The sequence below is a fragment of the Macrobrachium rosenbergii genome, chromosome 2 (genome assembly GCF_040412425.1).
Source record: "Macrobrachium rosenbergii isolate ZJJX-2024 chromosome 2, ASM4041242v1, whole genome shotgun sequence".
Taxonomy (NCBI): domain Eukaryota; kingdom Metazoa; phylum Arthropoda; class Malacostraca; order Decapoda; family Palaemonidae; genus Macrobrachium; species Macrobrachium rosenbergii.
In genome coordinates, this window is record NC_089742.1 from 50,319,614 (window position 1) to 50,341,870 (window position 22,257).

At 38.9% G+C, this 22,257-nt stretch overlaps 1 protein-coding gene across 1 annotated transcript; it reads left to right on the forward strand.

Annotated features, from left to right (window-relative positions):
- The first annotated feature begins 6,314 nt into the window (after window positions 1-6,314).
- Window positions 6,315-21,972, forward strand: LOC136846662 (uncharacterized). The gene is made up of 8 exons (XM_067117661.1): window positions 6,315-6,491; window positions 7,890-8,084; window positions 9,544-11,214; window positions 11,572-11,687; window positions 17,235-17,360; window positions 18,515-18,721; window positions 20,346-20,462; window positions 21,466-21,972. Exons 1-8 carry the CDS (start codon window positions 6,371-6,373, stop codon window positions 21,721-21,723), a joined length of 2,811 nt encoding a protein of 936 aa, XP_066973762.1. The 5' UTR covers window positions 6,315-6,370; the 3' UTR covers window positions 21,724-21,972.
- Window positions 21,973-22,257: the final 285 nt, after the last annotated feature.

A 22,257-nucleotide genomic window follows, 5' to 3' on the forward strand; every position in this document is an offset into this window, starting at 1 on the left:
GGATTTTGCATTTAAAGTTTTTCATCGTCCAATAAAATGGAAAAAAAAATCTCTGGAGTTTCCTCCCTTCTAGTTATTACCAGTTAAAGTTTTTATTAGTAGTACTTTTCTCCCCTTAATAATAGTACCTGAGGGTTTTTTCCATCCATTTTCTGAGTTTCTTTAAAATCGTAGGCAGTAAAAAGATATCCATTACTATTAAAAAAAAAATGGTTTCAGCCAGTCTTGAGACTTGTGAAGATTTCTGAAGCTTCTCACCCTTTTGATAACCACATAGTGGATAATTTTTGCATGTGTTTTGGTGCCAAACTTAAAGCTAATTTGCTTCAAGTTCCAAGTCAGCATGCAAGTATTACCATTCATTAAGTGCTCATCAATAAGGAAACAAAGACTTTTAAGAGGCTTAAAGGTTTAAGCATCAAACTTCCTCTTATTTTCGAGAGGTGAGATTTTAACTTAAAATATTTGGGATTAATGACCAATTATCATTCTACCATTTGAGAAGTTGAGGTCAGAGAGCAGAGTGAGGTCATGAACTAGATATTACATTCAGAGGACGTCAAGAAACGTAAATGAAGGACTTAAGAGATATACTGTACTGTGCTATTACCCGTAAACCAGTAAATTTCACAGCCTAATATTTCTAGTAATAATTTGCCCCATAGTAAATCCTCGTCAATACTTAGGCAGGAAAACAATACAAATAAAATTTTTATTGTAACTAACTACAATACGTAACCTATTCTAGGCTTAATTGCTTTTAACAGATGAATGCTAAAGGATACTGCCAATGCTCTATCGAAAACAACTCACAAAAAGTATGAGTTGTTTTTGATGGAGCATTTTCTCTGTATATGTTAAGGGTTCAGTGGAAAATTGTAGCTTCCCTTGTTGTATATGTGATGCAAAACCTTGAGCTAGTTTGCAAAGAGGAATTGAAAATTTTCAAACCTTTATTACCATTTAGGACCATCCACTGCATCTTTTTAAATTGTCAAGAAATGTCTAGATCACCCTAGCTTTGCTTTAAAAATAGCCACCTGGCAGGTAATCAGCCTTGGTATATTTAGGAAGAATGTCATTAGCAGAAGATCCTTACTGAACTACTGTTGCTGTAATGGAGTGTTACTGTACTCTGTTCTGGTGGGCACCACTTTTTAAACCTGTCTATCTAACACCGTAGCGGGTAATGCCGTCAGTGGTGCACTGTAGGCATTACTTGAGGTTCTTTGCATCTTCCCTTCGGCCCCTAGCTGCAACCCCTTGCATTCCTTTTACTGGACCTCTGTTCATATTCTCTTTCTTCCATCTTGCTGTCCACCCTCTCCTAACAATTGTTTCAAAGTGCAACTACAAGGTTTTCCTCCTGTTACCCCTTTCAAACCTTTTTACTGTCAATTTCTGTTTCGGCGCTAAATGACCTCGTAGGTTCAAGCGTTTGGCCTTTGGCCTAAATTCTATATTCTGTTCTGATTCTGTCTAACAACAAATGCAGGATTACATTGAAGGGAGGAAAATAAGAAAGCCCAAAAGGAAAAGGAAAGTTTATATGTCAGGGGAGAGACAGTTTCTTAACCCACAAAGATAATAATGGTTTACGAATTGAATGAATAACTGGTGCACGACGCTGTATAATTATTGTTGCAATTTGGAAATTATTTCGAACTGCAATTTCAGCCTGAAATCCTTTCATTCCTTATACTGTACCTCCACTCATATTCTCTCTCTTCTGTCTTGCTTTCCACCCTCTTCTAACAATGATTTCATAGGACAACTGCGAGATTTTCCTCCTGTTACACCTTTGTAGCCTTTTACTCTCAATTTTCCTTTCAGCGCTAAATAGCCTTATAGGTCCCCAGTGCTCGGCCCTCGGCTTGAATTGTGTATTCTTAAAAGCACATTAAAAGAAGAAGAAGAATTCTATTCTATGCACACAAGCAAACAAAAAATAAAAGTGTATTCATTATAAACGCAAGGAGCTCTTGTGTCTACGCGGATCTTCACAATGTTACAAGAAAAATGTGAATCGGTTTCCGAAATAAAAAAAAAAAAACACATTATGAACTTACCTTAATATTCATGTCGTTGTTACATGCCTGTGTCGTGATGATATAACATACATCCCAACGCTAATGCGAGGTTCATTAACACGAGAGGTGATTGTATCTAGAATTTGATTACATGCTTTTTCTCGTATATTGCTGGCAGGGTATAACTTTCCCGTGTGTCTCCTTGGCTATCATGTCTCCGCTAACAATTTTTATAACTGGTAAAGACGAGAGTCAAATATCTGATGTATTAGCCAAGCGCTGGGACGTATGAGGTCGTCCAGCGCTGAAACGGAAATTGACAGTAAAAAGGTCTGAAAGGTGTAACAGGAGGAAAGCCTCGCAGTTGCACTATGGGACAATTGTTAGGAGAGGGTGGAAAGTAAGGCAAAAGAAAGAGAATACGAACGGAGGTACAGGAAAAGGAATGAAAGGGGCTGTAGCTAGAACCTCAAGTAACGCTTACAGCGCGCTGATGGTACTACCCCGCTACGGGGTTCTGTTCTCTGATGTATGGTTTGATTCCATCGGGGTGTGATTACGTCATCTAGGCCATCTCACTTTCAATTATGATATAAGCTTTCTTTTGACGGAGCATAGATTGCCAGCACGTAACCAACCCCCTCCCCCTTCGCCCTCCCCAGTTATAGTCGAATGAACACAGGGTGCAAAATTCGTCAAGTTCTTGTTTTCATGTTCAGTATATGTGCTTACTTGGAAGCTACCGTAGGGGGGATAGTGCCGCCAGTGCACTTCACGCGGTGCACTGTAGGCATTATTTAAGGTTCTTTGCAGCGTCCCTTCGACCCGTAGCTGCAACCCCTTGCATTCCTTTTACTGTACCTCTTTCTTCCATCTTGCTATACACCCTCTCACAACAATTGTTTCATAGTGCAACCGCGAGGTTTTCCTCTTGTTACGCCTTTCAAACCTTTATGCTCTCAATTTTCTTTCCAGCGCTAAATGACCTCATAGGTCCCAGCGCTTGGCCTTTGGCCTAAATTGTATGTGTATATTCCTTGAAACCTACTGTTAAAAGTATTAGCGATCATTTTCATTAGTTTGTTGACATTTCTCCTTGCGTGCCAGAATGTGACTGTGAAATATAACGTGGAATAGGCAGTCAGTCTATGCCATAATCTCTGTTTAAGGTAAGCAAATATCAACAACAACAACGACAGCGAAAAAGCATAATGACTCTAATGGTGGTATAATGAAAAAATAGAGCACATTCCTCGCTACCTTCTCATGATATGAACCAAATGCATAGTCTCCACTTAACTCTTTTGCACAGGCAACCTTAATTTTTACGGTTATATGTTTGAACAAATTCAAAGTAGGTTTATTTTTTTTGAAAGCCATGCAATTCCTAGCTCTTATGAGGTTGCCATTTCATAAACATACGTAGATTGTTTTTGTTGAATGATTAATATATATGTATATCTATGTACATATATATATATATATATATATATATATATATATATATATATATATATATATATATATATATATATATATACACACACACATATATGTATGTATGGCTACATACATATGTATATCTATATACATATATATATGCATGTAGGCTATATAGATATACATATATATGTATATATAATATATACACATATACATATATTAACCATTCAACAAAAATGATCTACGTATGTTTATGGATTGGCAACCTCACGAGAGCTAGGAATTGCATGGCTTTCAAAAATAAATAAACCTACTTTGAATGAGTTAAAACGTGTAGGCCTAACCGTAAAAATTAAGGTTGCTCGTTCGAAAGGGTTAAGTGCAGGCTATGCATTTGGGTCATATCATGAGAAGTTAGCCAGAAATGTGCTCTATTTTTTCATTATACCGCCATTAGAGTCATTATGGTTTTTCGCTGTTGTTGTTGATATTTGTTTACCGTAAATGGAGATTACAGCATAGACTGACTGCTTATTCCACGTTATATTTCATAGTCGCATTATGTCACGCAATGAGGGTGTGTCAGTTAGGCTAATTAAAAGTGATCCTTGGGTACTTTTAACAGTAGGTTACCATGTAAGGAGTACGTACGATTTAGGCCAAAGGCTAAGCGTTGGGACCTATGAGGTCCTTTAGCACTGAGGAGCTAGGATATATATATATATATATATATATATATATATATATATATATATATATGTGTGTGTGTGTGTGTGTGTGGGTGTGTGTGTGTATGTGTATATACTGTATATATATATATACACACACACACTCACACACACAAACACATATAACCTCCCGTTCATCAAATGATCTTCCTTTACAAAACTGGTTAGAAGAAAGATAAATATTCCTGAAGACTGTGGTAAGTTGAATTCGTCACTGCTAAAGATACGCGTAATTAATTAATTTGTTAAATTATTTTTTCTCTCTCAGTAAGTGATCTCTTCTGTTTGAATTTCCTATTTCCTTCTGTTACTTCTTTCAAATGGACAAAATATTCTTTGAAAGCTTGAATTTCAAGTCAGTGGCCCCTGAGGTGGGCTTATTCCATAAGAATGGGGTTCATCTTCTGAATAATAATAATAATAATAATAATAATAATAATAATAATAATAATAATAATAATAATAATAATAATAATAATAATATTGCTGTATATTCTCGATCAATTAGGTTAGGTTATTTTCCATGTCAGCAGAGGCGTGCAAAAGTTGCCCTTCATTGTTCGGGAGCCATGAAACCTTATCATTATGACTTCAGCCAGTAGCTAAGTTTAGCTGGACTACAGAGCCTGCCATGTGATTTCATGTGTTTGTGTCTTCGTGCTTGTGTGTGTGTGTGTGTGCGTGTGTGTCAGAGAGAGAGAGAGAGAGAGAATAAACAAAAACACAAGGTTTAATGACCTTATCAGCAATCTAAATCTACGGGAAGAGCTGCAGAACTTTGAAAGAGAGAGAAAACCGTTGGCCATTATTCACACCATAACCCCCCCCCCCCACAACAAAAGCCTTCTGAATAAATTATTCATCTATTTCATCACGTCATTTTGTCTCTCAGTGCTGTAATAACGAAGGACACACCCAAAAGTTAGGAGACGGTCACTTTCAGTGCTCGAGTAGACTCGGTGTTGGCTGTTCCTCGCCCCCTTTTCTGTGGTATCGTGTAGTGAGTGCCTCTTGTGGATGGTGGCGGAATTGTAGCAGTATCTGACCGTGTTATTTAATACTTCGCGTTGCTGGAGAGCTGGAGAAACAGTTGTAAGAAGTGGTATGGGGATTAAAGCTTTCTCAGTAGATAATATTTATCTACTAATTTTTTTTTATATAGTTATTAGATTGGTTACAGTCACTGTCGTGAATATTATCACTTCTCTCTCTCTCTCTCTCTCTCTCTCTCTCTCTCTCTCTCTCTCTATATATATATATATATATATATATATATATTACACACATATATATACTTACTTTCTTTTTGATATATCGTTACGATTTGTGCTTAAAGCAATACCTGCAAAAAGGTAAGTGGACTGTGGAAGTGAAACCCTCTTTATGCTGCTGTTTGTACAAACGTTCTCCTCCCAAATGTTTCAATAATATCCTATTTTCCCTTTCTGCACCAATGGCCACTGTTTCTGTTCCGCCATTGAGAGTCCTACAGCTTATCTTTCTACCTGATGTTGAGTTTTCACGTATCAACGACGAGTGGTCTCTCCCTAACCTTGTTGATGGTGTGCTAGTAATAGGACGTAACTTACAGTAGACCTATTGCTTCTTTTCTAAGCCGTCAGGACGCTTTTGAAGCTTACCACTCAAACCGCGATGCTTGGCCATGAATTGGCCATGAACTGCTTTAGTTACCCCTGTAGGGGTATAGAGCCGTCAGTGGATTTCATGCGGTGCACTGTAGGCATTACTTAAGGTTCTTTGCAGCGTCCCTTCGGTCTTTAGCTGCAACCACTTTCATTCTTTTTGCTGTACCTCTGTTCATCTTTTCTTTCTTCCATCTTACTTTCCACCCTCTTCTAACAGTTGAGTCATAGTGCAACTGCGAGGTTTTCATCCATCTACACCTTTGAAATTTTTTACTGTCAATATCCGCTTCAGCGCTGAATGACCTCAAAGGTCCCAGCGCTTACCCTTTGGCCTAAATTTTATATTCTATCTATCTCCTTTAGATACGAAATTCAAACAGTTATTCAATTCTATCTTTTTATAGAACCAAGTAGCAAGTGAAAGCGTTATGAGAAAGAATGAAACGAATATTTATCCCACAGGTAACAGCAGCGTCCATGTGCAAAAAGTCTCCAGTACTTCGAAGCCACTTGCTGTTGAAGAATGCCATCCTTTTCTCGCGCGATGGAATTTGGACATTATTTGCTCCTAGTAGGCATTGCCTTGAAACCAGCGCTCACTCAGACCACCAGCCTTGAGAGCAACGCCTCTTCAACCGTAAATGGTCAGTGAAATGCAACCGATATTTGCCAGTTTTTGGATAATGTCCCACTAAGAATTTTGATAGTTATTCAGTTATTCGACTGTCTGTACTTGAAGCATTCCCTGGATTCAGAATGTGTGTTCTCTTTCACCTTTGCCTGGGCATTCACGGTGCTTTTCCAAACCCAAATTGTCCTTTGCTTTTTGGATTTCTTAGATGTTTGAGCCTAGACTTATTCACGAGACTTCCGCCTAAACTTGTTATCTAGTGGACAAATGTTAGTAAGAGGATGGTTCTTGCTTGTCGAAGTTCTGAGGCTACAACTGTGTATATCGTGCACTCAGGACCGTATCAAATTTGTCTTTTGCAAGATGATCAGATTGAAAAAGAGCAGTTAGAATATTTGAGAGAAAGATCAAATCCCAGAAGAGTAAGCGCAACAAACAAGCAGAGAACAAGGGGCGTATATAACGTATAGAAACCAAAATAAGCAAATGTTAGATTTTCAATGCTTCAGAAATTAAGATGATTTGGAAAGAAATTTCATTCACACTGAAAGTAAGTCGTTCCAGACAAGAGGAATTTGACAGAGACCAAAGTAAAATAAAAATATAAAACATAGGTGACCTAAATAATATATGTTGTCATTTACTTTGCAAAATACGATCAGGTCGTAATTTCTTTGGAATAAATGGAAAGCTTTTGAGAAAAAGCTTGTTTATTTAAGTCTTATTAAAAGACCGGTCGCTGAGGCAATATGAATATAAAAAAAATTGGTCATAGCAGGCAAGGGTATTTTCCATATTTCTAAACCATCCTTTGTAATTTCCATTATTTTGTCAATATTTTTCCCTTTAAATTTATTTTGAAACAATCTCCTTATCAAGAATGATTATGGAATATTTTTAATATATTGGCAATGTGTATGCGTAAGATTAAAAAGTTTAAAGGCCCCAAAATGCTATAAAATAAATTTAAGTTAATGTCTCATCAAGAAAACGACCTAGTTCCCCATAAAATGAACATCTCTTGTCTGGCTGAAATTGGAAAGAAGATCTTGCAGGCGCAGTATACAAGAAAATACTGCTCTGAGGAAACAGCACTGGAATATTGAAAGGTCCACCCCCTGAATATCTAACGTTAATGCCTTATCCTTTGTTATATTTCCATCAACGCATCTCACGCGGTGCACTGTAGGCATTACTTAAAGTTCTTTGCAGTGTCCCTTCGGCCCCTATAGCTGCAACCCCCTTACCCTCTCCTAACAATTGTTTCATAGTTTTCCTCCTGTTACACCTTTCAAACCTTTCTACTCTCACTTTCCCTTTCAAGGCCGAATGACCTCAAAGGTCCCAGCTCTTGGGCATTGGCCTAAAATCTAGAATTCCAATTCGTTACATTTCTGATCTGGCCTTACAGAAACGGAGACGTTTGTTACTGCAGCGTTCCAGGGCGACGGCATCCCGACGACGGAGTCGTACTTGTACTACAAAGGGGAGGTGCCTGAGATGACTCAGTTCACCGTCTGTTTCCGAATCAACTTCCAACGGTTCAGAGATCTCAATCCCATAGTTTCCTACGCCATACCGGGGGACGCGAACCACCTGCACATTTGTGAGTCATATTATATAAGTCCTCATAGAAATTGTAACGTAATTGTGGAGTATGTGAGGCGTCATGAGCATTCGCTTGCGCACTCCTTTAGGCGTATGTTTGGGATGCATACGTGCACACACATATATATACGTGTGTGTACGTGTTTGTGTGTGTCTGTCTGTGTACTATAGAACACTATGAAATCCATCTGCTGCACAGGAACTTTTTGCAGTTTGCAATTAGCAATTTCTAGACTAAATTTCATAGGGACCCATGACTGCCCGAATCTATAGACCTATTATCTCTGAGTATGAGCAACGTTTGTGTTATGACACATTCCTTTGAAACTGATGGGATCTTTGCAGTTATCTAAGTTGGTGTTAGAGAAGGATGAAGTAAGTTATATAATTTTATACAATAAGTCAAAGATTTGCTTAACTTTACATGAGAAGGCAAAAAATATTAGAAAGAAACAAGTGTTGCTTAACTTAGTTTCTGTGAGGTAGCAATCTTATATAACAAGTTAGCATTCAGTTCATACGACAGGATGCTTTGGTTTTCTTAAGATATGAGAAAATGATTTATGTAACATCAATGCTTAACTTGTTTGTATAATGATATGGGATATTAATTGTAATCAACAAGTCAAAAGCTAATTCAGTTTATGTGGAGATATCAAGTCAATGCTTAGCTTACTTGATATGAAGATATGAGAAAGGAAGGTGATTTAATAATCCCGTTCTTAAGTAAGCCGATAGTTATGAGGAAGCGAGGGGCCAAGTTTTATATAAAGAGTAAATCTTCAATGCCCTGAAGACTAAGGTTTGTTGGTTTTGAAACGGATGTAACCAACCCCTCAGTGACGCTGAGAAATAAAGCTGTGAATATTTTTTTAAAGCACGAAAATTGATAGACCTAGAAGCTTTAGAGTCACTGGGAGAGTTTCAAAGCTCATCTTTGAAACAGTCTGACCACAATGTGTTGTTACCAAAAACTCAGTCCATTCTGCTCAGAGATAGTACGGTGCTGGTGTATGAGCTTTTTGAAAAGTGATTGATACTCTTACTCCCCTTAGGATCAGATATAAGTAATTTTGGTCACCTTAGAATTTGTATACTTCCGGATTATTTTAGTAATTTAAAAGCCGAAGCACCTATGATCTCCAGATTTTCTGTGACAGCTAAGGGCCTTGACAGGCAAACATTTGCTTAAGACACAAAGATTGGTACCCTGTAGAGTTCACTAAGTTCTTTGAATTATCTGTAGTTTTCTGCTTTTTAAAATAGTATCGTTTTTTCGTTTGTCTGGAGTTGTTGTAATTCTAAGCTAAGTTTAGGAACTGATATACTTGATATACTAATGGCCTTATCGATATTTTAATTATGCCAAGTTAAAATATCAAATAAAACTCAGGAAAGAGTGTGGGTATCTTATTTCTATTTTAGATTAACTGTTCTCCTGCAAATGTCTCTTGCAGCTGTTGATGAAAAGGACGAAAAGTTGGTATTTATCTGCTGTAACAGCAATCTGTTTGAACGCTTTACAATCTGGGGTCAGGTTCCAGACACCTGGTCTGCAGTTTGCATTTCTGTTGATCTTGAGGCCTTAGAAGTGAAAGGCATTTGGGATTTCTTGGATTTGGAGGCTAAAATTTCCGTGAGTAATTCAACAGACACCCTAAAACTGGAAGGGGGTGGAAGCCTTTATTTAGGCCAAGATCAGGGCAAAGTAAAGGGAGGATTTTCAAAACGCCAGAGCCTGCAGGGGACTGTCGGTGACTTCAGAATGTATGACTTCGTCTTGTCTTATGATGAAATGCAAGCCTACATGGTTTTCCGCGAGAATTACACTTTATTAGTCCCTGTTATCGACTTCAGTGATGTCTCAGAACAGTTCGAAATTAGCAGGGTGGCAATTGGAATGCTCAGTAGCAATGTCAGGCAAAGTGGCTTTGAACCCCACACTATTTTTTCGCCAGAAACTCGTACATTTGAGGACGCAGCGCTGTTCTGTAAAATTTTCGGCGGAACCATCAGTTATCCCACAGGCGAAAACGAAAACTCAAAACTCACTGAGGGAATGTTTCCATACTTGAAACAGTGTGGAATCGAAAACCATTTTGGTACATTTTGGGTTGGGATTAAGAAAGACTCGGAAAGTGGAATTTGGAAAGTGAGGACTGATAGCATTTACCATAATCTGAACGCAACATACAGCAATTTCATGAGATCAGCAAGGCAGTCAGAAGACCGATGCGCTACCTTTATTACCGTCGAAGATGACGTAGACAATCTCTCGGGCAAATGGCAGGTTGCTTCTTGTAAAGATGAAAGGTGCGTTTCTTGCGAGATTTCAGAAAGAAGAACCTTCTATCTAAAGGGTCTTTGCAAGAGGTCTTTCTTTGATAAGAGGTATATGGTCAAATGGAACAATGGTGAAATGGATTTCACTGGCTATTTTTATTCTACAATTCAGTTTCACAAACCAGAAAATAACGACAGCCTAGACGACCACGGATTTTGGGAGATAACAACACTTCTGGACAACAGAGCGAGGGCCACACTACGCAAGGAGTCACCGACGCATAACCCCTTTGGGATAAACAAATGGATTATCTTAAACGACAGATGTGACTGGGGCAATTACGCCCGGCGAAAACTCAAGTTCTCTGCCTGTGACAACGAGTTTTTCACCTGCCTCGACGGAACCTGCGTGTACCGGCCGTTCAGATGTGACGGGATGGTGGACTGTCTTGATGGCTCAGACGAGACTAATTGCTCCCGCGTCATGAAACCGGCGACCTACAACCCGGCGCTCCCCTCCCCCACCCACTTGAAGAACTATGCCTTCGATCCCATCCAAGTGATGGTGAATGTCACCATCCTTTCGATCAAGAATTTCAGCATCACAGGTTTCCAGATAGACTTGGAACTTTACCTTGAATACACTTGGCACGACCAAAGACTCCGTTTCCTTCACTTGGATGAGACCATCCTCAAGAACAGGATAGACGAAAAGATTTGGATGCCCCCAGTGCACTTCGTGGGCGATGAAGGGACGTTTAGCGAGGTCAAGGAAAGGTCAAATGTGGTCAGCGTCATGAGAGAAGGGCCATCAAAACCCACCTCGTACGAAAATTTGGATGAAGGTAAGTGCGTATGGCGACCAGTGGAAATTTCCTCTTGTATGATGAATGATGTGAATCTAATAGTGTATCAGCTTTGAAAATGAAATCTGTTCTTAAGACTTTGAAAATTAAATTTCTTGATAATACTGTCAATGATATGATGAACAATGTAGATCAAAATGATTATGCAGTTCCGATGATTAAATTTGGCATTAAACTTGCCACCTACGCGAAGAATAATATAGATTTGTAATGTTATTTAAATTGTCGCTTATGTGAAGTATAAAGTAGATTACAGATCTTGTCGCAGCTTTGACAATGAAATTTGTTGAGACAAAGCCTCTGAATCTGTTACTGAATGAAAGGTCGCTGTTTCAGCTCTTGAATACAACAGCGCAGAAAATCCCCTCAGACAAGCAAAGGTCGTGGTGGTCTCCTCTGCTTGCAACTTCAAGCTTTTTGCTTTCCCATTTGATATCCAAACCTGCATCATGGTAAGTTTTTTGCTTCTCTCTCCGCCCTCAGATCTTAAAAACTACTAAGGCTAGAGGGCTGCAAATTGGTGTGTTGATCATCAGCCCTCCAATTATCAAACATACCAAATTGCAGCCCTCTAGTCTCAGTAGTTTTTATTTTATTTAAGGTTAAAGTTAGCCATGATCGCACGCTATAGGACAGGCCACCACCGAGCCGTGGCTGAAAGTTTCATGGGTCGCGGCTCATACAGCATTATACGCTGTACATAAAACTCTATTGACCCGAAGAAACTTCGGCGCATTTTTTGCTAGTTTTTATTGATGTTTATTAGCAAAGAATGAGTTTGGTATAGGCAAGGAAGACATTTGAAAAACGAAATAAAAGTCTAGTATAGCTGTAACTAAAACTGTTTCCTTATGAATGATCTATTAAAACCATATGTTTTACTGAAATTAACTTGAACCTTGAAAAATAGGCTAAGGTTAGAATGAAGAAATTTGCAGCTTAAAATATTGCCTGGGAATGATAAGTGTTTAAAATTTTCAAATTAATAATGATGAATATTACGATTTTTTCCAGGTTAATTTAGCGTTAACTGTGTCAGTACCTTCCGTCTCTTGTTTCTTTGCAAGACACTTTCCTCTGTTTCAGAAGACACTTTCCTCTGTTTTAGAAGACACTTTCCTCTGTTTCAGAAGACACTTTCCTCTGTTTCCTCTGTTTTTGAAGACACTTTCCTCTGTTTTTGAAGACACTTTCCTCTGTTTTAGAAGACACTTTCCTCTGTTTTTGAAGACACTTTCCTCTGTTTCAGAAGACACTTTCCTCTGTTTCAGAAGACACTTTCCTCTGTTTTAGAAGACACATTCCTCTGTTTCAGAAGACACTTTCCTCTGTTTCAGAAGACACTTTTCTCTGTTTTTGAAGACACTTTCCTCTGTTTTTGAAGACACTTTCCTCTGTTTCAGAAGACACTTTCCTCTGTTTTTGAAGACACTTTCCTCTGTTTTTTTGAAGACACTTTCTCTCTGTTTAGAAGACACTTTCCTCTGTTTTAGAAGACACTTTCCTCTGTTTTAGAAGACACTTTCCTCTGTTTCAGAAGACACTTTCCTCTGTTTTTGAAGACACTTTCCTCTGTTTCAGAAGACACTTTCCTCTGTTTTAGAAGACACTTTCCTCTGTTTTAGAAGACACTTTCCTCTGTTTTTGAAGACACTTTCCTCTGTTTTAGAAGACACTTTCCTCTGTTTCAGAAGACACTTTCCTCTGTTTCAGAAGACACTTTCCTCTGTTTCAGAAGACACTTTCCTCTGTTTTAGAAGACACTTTCCTCTGTTTTAGAAGACACTTTCCTCTGTTTTAGAAGACACTTTCCTCTGTTTCAGAAGACACTTTCCTCTGTTTCAGAAGACACTTTCCTCTGTTTTAGAAGACACGTTCCTCTGTTTTAGAAGACACTTTCCTCTGTTTTAGAAGACACTTTCCTCTGTTTTTGAAGACACTTTCCTCTGTTTTAGAAGACACTTTCCTCTGTTTCAGAAGACACTTTCCTCTGTTTCAGAAGACACTTTCCTCTGTTTCAGAAGACACTTTCCTCTGTTTTAGAAGACACTTTCCTCTGTTTCAGAAGACACTTTCCTCTGTTTTTGAAGACACTTTCCTCTGTTTTAGAAGACACGTTCCTCTGTTTTAGAAGACACTTTCCTCTGTTTTAGAAGACACTTTCCTCTGTTTTAGAAGACACTTTCCTCTGTTTTAGAAGACACTTTCCTCTGTTTTAGAAGACACTTTCCTCTGTTTTAGAAGACACGTTCCTCTGTTTTAGAAGACACTTTCCTCTGTTTTAGAAGATATTTTCCTAGTTTTTGAAGACGCTTTCCTCTTTTTAGAAGATACTTTCCTCTGTTTTAGAAGATATTTTCCTCTGTTTTAGAAGATATTTTCCTCTTTTTAGAAGACATTTTCCTCTCTTTTAGAAGACATTTTCCCCTGTTTTAGAAGACACTTTCCTCTGTTTTAGAAGACACTTTCCTCTGTTGTAGAAGACACTTTCCCCTGTTTTAGAAGACACTTTCCTCTGTTGTAGAAGACACTTTCCCCTGTTTCAGAAGACACTTTCCTCTGTTTTAGAAGACATTTTCCTCTGTTTTAGAAGACATTTTCCTCTGTTGTAGAAGACACTTTCCCCTGTTTCAGAAGACACTTTCCTCTGTTTTAGAAGACATTTTCCTCTGTTGTAGAAGACACTTTCCCCTGTTTCAGAAGACACTTTCCTCTGTTTTAGAAGACAGTTTCCTCTGTTTTAGAAGACACTTTCCTCTGTTGTAGAAGACACTTTCCCCTGTTTCAGAAGACACTTTCCTCTGTTTTAGAAGACATTTTCCTCTGTTTTAGAAGACATTTTCCTCTGTTGTAGAAGACACTTTCCCCTGTTTCAGAAGACACTTTCCTCTGTTTTTGAAGACATTTTCCTCTGTTTTAGAAGACATTTTCCTCTGTTTTTGAAGACATTTTCCTCTGTTTTTGAAGACACTTTCCTCTGATTTAGAAGACGCTTTCCTCTGTTTTAGAAGACATTTTCCTCTGTTTTAGAAGACACTTTCCTCTGTTTTAGAAGACAGTTTCCTCTGTTTTAGAGGATATTTTCCTCTGTTTTTGAAGACACTTTCCTCTGTTTTAGAAGACATTTTCCTCTGATTTAGAAGACACTTTCCTCTGTTTTTGAAGACACTTTCCTCTGTTGTAGAAGACACTTTCCCCTGTTTCAGAAGACACTTTCCTCTGTTTTAGAAGACATTTTCCTCTGTTTTAGAAGACATTTTCCTCTGTTGTAGAAGACACTTTCCCCTGTTTCAGAAGACACTTTCCTCTGTTTCAGAAGACACTTTCCTCTGTTTTTGAAGACACTTTCCTCTGTTTTAGAAGACACTTTCCTCTGTTTTTGAAGACACTTTCCTCTGTTTCAGAAGACACTTTCCCCTGTTTCAGAAGACATTTCCTTCTCTGTTTTAGAAGACATTTTCTCTGTTTTAGAAGACATTTTCCTCTGTTGTAGAAGACACTTTCCCCTGTTTCAGAAGACACTTTCTCTGTTTTTAAAGACACTTTCCTCTGTTTGAAGACACTTTCCTCTGTTTCAGAAGACACTTTCCTCTGTTTCAGAAGACACTTTCCCCTGTTTCTAGAAGACACTTTCTCTGTTTTAGAAGACATTTTCCTCTGTTTTTAGAAGACATTTTCCTCTGTTGTAGAAGACACTTTCCCGTTTCAGAAGACACTTTCCTCTGTTTTTGAAGACACTTTCCTCTGTTTTTGAAGACACTTTCCTCTGTTTTAGAAGACACTTTCCTCTGTTTTTGAAGACACTTTCCTCTGTTTTTGAAGACACTTTTCTCTGTTTTAGAAGACACTTTCCTCTGTTTTTGAAGACACTTTCCTCTGTTTTAGAAGACACTTTCCTCTGTTTCAGAAGACACTTTCCTCTGTTTTTGAAGACACTTTCCTGTTTCAGAAGACACTTTCCTCTGTTTCAGAAGACACTTTCCTCTGTTTTAGAAGACACTTTCCTCTGTTTTAGAAGACACGTTCCTCTGTTTTAGAAGACACTTTCCTCTGTTTTAGAAGACACTTTCCTCTGTTTCAGAAGACACTTTCCTCTGTTTTTGAAGACACGTTCCTCTGTTTTTGAAGACACTTTCCTCTGTTTTAGAAGACACTTTCCTCTGTTTTAGAAGACACTTTCCTCTGTTTTAGAAGACACTTTCCTCTGTTTTTGAAGACACGTTCCTCTGTTTTAGAAGACACTTTCCTCTGTTTTTTTTGAAGACCACTTCTCTCCTCTGTTTTAGAAGACACTTTCCTCTGTTTTAGAAGACACTTTCCTCTGTTTTTGAAGACACTTTCCTCTGTTTTTGAAGACACTTTCCTCTGTTTCAGAAGACACTTTCCTCTGTTTTAGAAGATACTTTCCTAGTTTTTGAAGACGCTTTCCTCTTTTTAGAAGATACTTTCCTCTGTTTTAGAAGACATTTTCCTCTCTTTTAGAAGACATTTTCCTCTCTTTTAGAAGACACTTTCCTCTGTTTCAGAAGACACTTTCCTCTGTTTTTGAAGACACTTTCCTGTTTCAGAAGACACTTTCCTCTGTTTCAGAAGACACTTTCCTCTGTTTTAGAAGACACTTTCCTCTGTTTTAGAAGACACGTTCCTCCTGTTTTGTAGACACTTTCTCTGTTTTAGAAGACACTTTCCTCTGTTTCAGAAGACACTTTCTCTGTTTTTGAAGACACGTTCCTCTGTTTTTGAAGACACTTTCCTCTGTTTTAGAAGACACTTTCCTCTGTTTTAGAAGACACTTTCTCTGTTTTAGAAGACACTTTCTCTGTTTTTGAAGACACGTTCCTCTCTGTTTTAGAAGACACTTCCTCTGTTTTTGAAGACACTTTCCTCTGTTTTAGAAAGACACTTTCCTCTGTTTTAGAAGACACTTCCCTCTGTTTTTGAAGACACTTTCCTCTGTTTTTAAAGACACTTTCTTCCTCTGTTTCAGAAGACACTTTCCTCTGTTTTAGAAGATACTTTCCTAGTTTTTTGAAGACGCTTTCCTCTTTTTAGAAGATACTTTCCTCTGTTTTAGAAGACATTTTCCTCTCTTTTAGAAGACATTTTCCTCTCTTTTAGAAGACACTTTCCTCTGTTTTAGAAGACACTTTCCTCTGTTGTAGAAGACACTTTCCCCTGTTTTAGAAGACACTTTCCTCTGTTGTAGAAGACACTTTCCCCTGTTTCAGAAGACACTCTCCTCTGTTTTAGAAGATACTTTCCTCTGTTTTAGAAGACATTTTCCTCTGTTTTTGAAGACACTTTCCTCTGTTGTAGAAGACACTTTCCCCTGTTTCAGAAGACACTTTCCTCTGTTTTAGAAGACATTTTCCTCTGTTTTAGAAGACATTTTCCTCTGTTTTAGAAGACATTTTCCTCTGTTTTTGAAGACACTTTCCTCTGTTGTAGAAGACACTTTCCTCTGTTTTTGAAGACATTTTCCTCTGTTTTAGAAGAGAATTTCCTCTGATTTAGAAGACACTTTCCTCTGTTTTTGAAGACACTTTCCTCTGATTTAGAAGAGAATTTCCTCTGTTTCAGAAGACACTTTCCTCTGTTTTAGAAGACAGTTTCCTCTGTTTTAGAGGATATTTTCCTCTGTTTTAGAAGACACTTTCCTCTGTTTTAGAAAACATTTTCCTCTGTTTTAGAAGACAGTTTCCTCTGTTTTAGTAGACACTTTCCTCTGTTTTAGAAGACAATTTCCTCTGTTGTAGAAGATACTTTCCTCTGTTGTAGTGGACACTTTCCTCTGTTTTAGAAGACACTTTCCTCTGTTTTATAGGATAAGAAATTTCCTGTTTTAGAGGACAATTTCCTCTGTTTTAGAAGACACTTCTCTCTGTCTTAGAAGACATTTTCCTCATTTTTAGAAGACAATTTCCTCTTTTGTAGAAGACAATTTCCTCTTTCCAGAAGGCAGTTGCCTCAATTTTATAAAATATTCTCTCTGATTTTAGAAGATGCAGATGCCGTATATTCAAACCGGAGAAGCAGGGTTGGCCGCACAGAGTGTGACCTTCCAGGGAGTTCGTAGACTACTGCAGTATCGACTGGATAATGAAACCATTCACAACACTTCCTGTGTATGTATAAATGACAAGTTTCATGCATACTTTTAAAAGGTTTGGTGACTGAATATATCAGCAATCATAGCTCCACAGTAATTTTCTCCCCGATTATACTTCATCATTATGTCTTCTTCTTTCGACCTTACTAGTCCCACTGTATAGAAGGGTCGGCCGCTCGAGTCAACTTTCTCCATCTATTTCTATTCCTTGCATCTTCCTCCCCCAGTCCCACCTTACCCAAACCCCTCCTCACCGCATCCATCCATCTAATCCGCTGAGACCCCACACTCCTCCTCCCCATCACTGGCATGTTCTTGGCTCTCTTGATTGGTTCCACCTCCTCCTTATTACATTGCCATAGTATCTCAGACGAGCTTTCCTAGCCTTCTCCTTTACATTACATACATATACCACACATTCTTCTTATATCTTGGCTCTCCCTCCTTTCCAGTATTGCAGTCTGAATTTGTGGTACACATGGTGGGTGCTCACACTCTTAGCAGTCATACTTTAGGGAACGAAAAAGTATGAGGAACACTAGGATTGCCTCGGATTGTCTAGAGGGTGGCCACTCGCTCTAGAATTTTTGGTTGGAGGGCCATATGATTTCCAGATAGCCTGGGCACCTGTTTAGCTACCCTTGAACTCATATTTTCATTTAGATTGTATCATGGTTAACTTATATCTAACTGCTTTAGAAGAATAAATTTCATTCAAAGTCTATCAAGACACTTCTCACGTTTATTCCCTTGCGAAATAAAATTTTGCGATTTTAAAAGAGAGCGCGAATACTTTGATGCCCTTGGCTAACCCAGGACCGACACAAAAGAAGAAGAAGAAGAAGAAGAAGAAGAAGAAGAAGAAGAAGAAGAAGAAGAAGAAGAAGGAGAAGAAGGAGGAGGAGGAGGAGGAGGAGGAGAAGAAGAAGAAGAAGAAGAAGAAGAAGAAGAAGAAGAAGAAGAAGAAGAAGAAGAAGAAGAAGAAGAACAAATATATCCTCGAGAAGAAAATCGCGACACAAATAGGATGACCATCGGCCGCTACTTTCTCGTAAATGATATTTGCGATTTTTCTTCTTCAATGAAGTCGAGTGAGTTAATCCCCTCCTTGCCATTATCTAAGCCTGACTGCGTTCCCAAACTCCCAAAATTCTACCCTTTGCTTTCCAGAAAGAAGAGTCTGACAGAACCAGCTGCATCACCATCCGGCTGACCTTCTCCAACCTGTCCAAGTACTTCCTCTCGTCCACTTACCTTCCCACCTTCATCGTGACCGTGATTGGCTACATGACCTTCTTCTTCCCCGTGAGCGACTTCAGCGATCGATTCATCGTCAGTCTCACGGGACTGCTAGTCGAGGCGGCCTTCTTCATGCAGGTACAGAGAGAGAGAGAGAGAGAGAGAGAGAGAGAGAGAGAGACTTTTTTAAACTATACATTTTTTTGTATAGTTTGTCTCCCACTGTAACAGCCTGGAAGAGAGAGAGAGAGAGAGAGAGTTTTTAAACTATGCATTTTTTGTGCAGTTTGTCTCCCACTGCAACAGCCTGGAAAAGAGAGAGAGAGAGAGAGAGAGAGAGAGAGAGAGACAGACAGACAGACAGATAGACTTTTTTAAACTATACATTTTTTTGTACAGTTTGTCTCCCACTGCAACAGCCTGAGAAAAGAGAGAGAGAGAGAGAGAGAGAGAGAGAGAGAGAGAGAGAGAGAGAGAGAGAGAGAGAGAAAGACTTTTTTAAATTATGCATTTTTTTGTACAGTTTGTCTCCCACTGCAACAATCAGGAAGAGAGAGAGAGAGAGAGAGAGAGAGAGAGAGAGAGAGAGAGAGAGAGAGAGAGAAAGAGAGAGATCTTCTCTGAACTTTGTATTTCTTGTATAGTTTGTCTTCCATCGCAATAACCAGGAGAGAGAGAGAGAGAGAGAGAGAGAGAGAGAGAGAGAGAGAGAGAGAGAGAGACCTGTGGACTATGCATTCCTCGTACAATTTGTCTCCCACTACAACAACCAGAGAGAGAGAGAGAGAGAGAGAGAGAGAGAGAGAGAGAGAGAGAGGTAAGAGTGAGGGAGGGATGTCTTCAGAGAAGGCTTAACTACTATGTCTTGACGTTTGGAATACTAGTAGTTAGTAATGCAACAGGTGTTGATTATCACTTCAAGTTATTCGTGCACGAAACATGTAAAAGTTAGATCCCCGTCTAGATACTGCTCTCACCTTGAGCTGGCGAGACCTTATTCCCGATTCCAATGTATTTGTAGGTAAATATACTTTGGTCTCGACACCTGAATAACAGGAAAAAATCAATTTAAGTTTTCTGTCAAAGAAAACTATTGTCCCGGCTTTGTCTGTCCGTCCGCGCTTTTTTCTGTCCGCCCTCAGATCTTAAAAACTACTGAGGCTAGAGGGCTGCAAATTGGTATGTTGATCATCCACCCTCCAATCATCAAACTTACTGAATTGCAGCCCTCTAGCCTCAGCGGTTTTTATTTTATTTAAGGTTAAAGTTAGCCATAATCTTGCTTCTGGCAACGAGATAGGATAGGCCACCACCGGGCCATTGTTAAAGTTTCATGGGCCGCGGCTCATACAGCATTATACCGAGACCACCGAAAGATAGATCTGTTTTCGGTGGCCTTGATTATACGCTGTACAGAAAACTCGACTGCGCTGAAGAAACTTCGGCGCATTTTTTACTTGTTTGTTATTGTGGTTACTCCTTTTGTTTTGGTCTTCATTACGGATTGTTTTTATTTACTTGTTTTTTCACTCGTCGATAGGTTAGGCTCAGTTTATTAAGAGTATAAGACAACAACAAAACAAATTAATAACATATATCAGAAGTGCCATGTTAAGAAAAGGATGAATCTGTACGAGTGAAAATACGAAATACAAATTTTGAAGCATAATCCTGCAAAAAGAGAGCTCTACGTTTTACCCAGAGGCAGCACATGAATATTCAGCACAGTGTTTTTAACATTCTGATTCTGCTTTCCTTCCAGACAAGTTCTTCTATCCCGCAGACAGCTTACATCAAAATGATTGACATCTGGTTCATGTTCTGCATTGTGTATTTCTTCCTCCTGATGACGGCTCTACTTCTCATCAATAAATGCCTGGTAAGAAATGGGGGAAACTGAATATGCCATTCTAGGTTGATGCGTTATGCATGATCAAGCACTGGGCCTAGGTCCCTGGGTCAGCGACTAGACATAATCTGGAAAGATGCCTACTGGTTCTTGAGCCAAGCGGGCCAAACCGGGCCTGTCGTACTGATTTGCAGGACTGATCATAATTTACACTTTTGTGATGAGATATATCCCAAATAACAATTTTTGTGTGATAAACATGTACTGTATAACTCGTACCGTTATGCTACGTTGCTGGCTTTGTAAGAATGTGATGGAATACTAGTAGGCACTCAAGGTCTTTCTTTCTATGTATCGGTACCCAAGCGCTACCAATTGCCTAGTGGACATCAAATGAGTAGAGTACCAATCATTTGCATAAGGAACCACCTTCTCATCTAGACCTAACCACATATGCATATATATAATAATAAACAGGATTGGTACAAAGGCGCTACCTAGAGGAACCTAAGAGATTACATTCCTGTATTCAGTATAGTTCCCGTCAAGAATTCTTAGTAATCTGTTGGTTAAAAATCAAATAGTAACGTTGAAAATGCTCTTCTACTTCTTGTCTGTCTGAATGTGAAAACTAGGCCCTTATGATTAAATAGCCAAAAGAAGCACCAAAGTCTGCTCGAGTTGAATGCCCACAATCCCAGGGTCAACTGTGCTCTAAGCTCTGACACCCTGCTATTCTGGGATTAATTATATTATAAGCTTAGCTCCCCTGAAATTGTAGTGCCTAAAGAAGAAAAAGAATGAAGTGATACTTGAAGGGAAGGTGGGAGAAACATCTCTAAAGAATTTCTGTATACATTTCTACATCTCTGTTTCTTTGAACTATTCTGAAAAAAATATAAAAATGAATTCTCAGTGTGCTCAAAGGTTAGTGACTTAATGTAAGAGCTTAGTGGTTTAGGTGAAAAATAAATATTTTTAAACAAAGATTGGTAAGTCACAAGTTAACGAGTACTTTGGCGTATCTCCACAGGAAATTGCCCGGAGAGAAGATAAGAGTCTGGAGGAGGTGACCCTGGAACCACGAGCCATGACATCGAGGGGCTGTTGTCAGTTCGCCAAGGGCATCAGCCTTCCAATACCCAACCGACCAGGTGAATGGAACGCGGCCGCTGTTAAACTGAACCGCATCTGTTGGACATTCTTTCCTCTCGTGATGCTTCTGTTCCTTATTATCTATTTCAGTTACGCTCGCGTTCTTAGTCAGGTAAAACCTGTGGTTCTCGAGTAAAGGAAGAGGCCATACTATATCATCAGTCTATAGCTGTTGTCTTAAGGGACATGGATTTGTTTGCCATACTGCATCATCAGTCTATAACTGTTGTCTTAAGGGACATAGATTTGGTTGCCATACTGCATCATTAGTCTGTAGGTGTTGTCTTAAGGGACATGGATTCTGTTGCCATACTGCATCATCAGTCTATAGGTGTTGTCTTAAGGGACATGGATTTGGTTGCCATACTGCATCATCAGTCTATAGGTGTTGTCTTAATGGACATGGATTCCGTTACCACATGCATCATCAGTCTGTAGGTGTTGTCTTAAGGGACATGGATTCTGTTGCCATACTGCATCACCAGTCTATAGGTGTTGTCTTAAGGGACATGGATTTGGTTGCCATACTGTATCATCAGTCTATAGGTGTTGTCTTAAGGGACATGGATTTGGTTGCCATACTGTATCATCAGTCTATAGGTGTTGTCTTAAGGGACATGGAGTCTGTTGCCATACTGCATCATCAGTCTATAGGTGTTGTCTTAAGGGA

Bases quoted from the DNA above. Each gene is read 5' to 3' on its own strand.
- LOC136846662 (XM_067117661.1), top strand. From the start codon at position 6,371: ATGCCATCCTTTTCTCGCGCGATGGAATTTGGACATTATTTGCTCCTA. The intron at 8,085-9,543 runs GTGAGTCATATT...TGTCTCTTGCAG, and splicing joins CGCGAACCACCTGCACATTT to CTGTTGATGAAAAGGACGAA. The intron at 18,722-20,345 runs GTACAGAGAGAG...CTTTCCTTCCAG, and splicing joins AGGCGGCCTTCTTCATGCAG to ACAAGTTCTTCTATCCCGCA.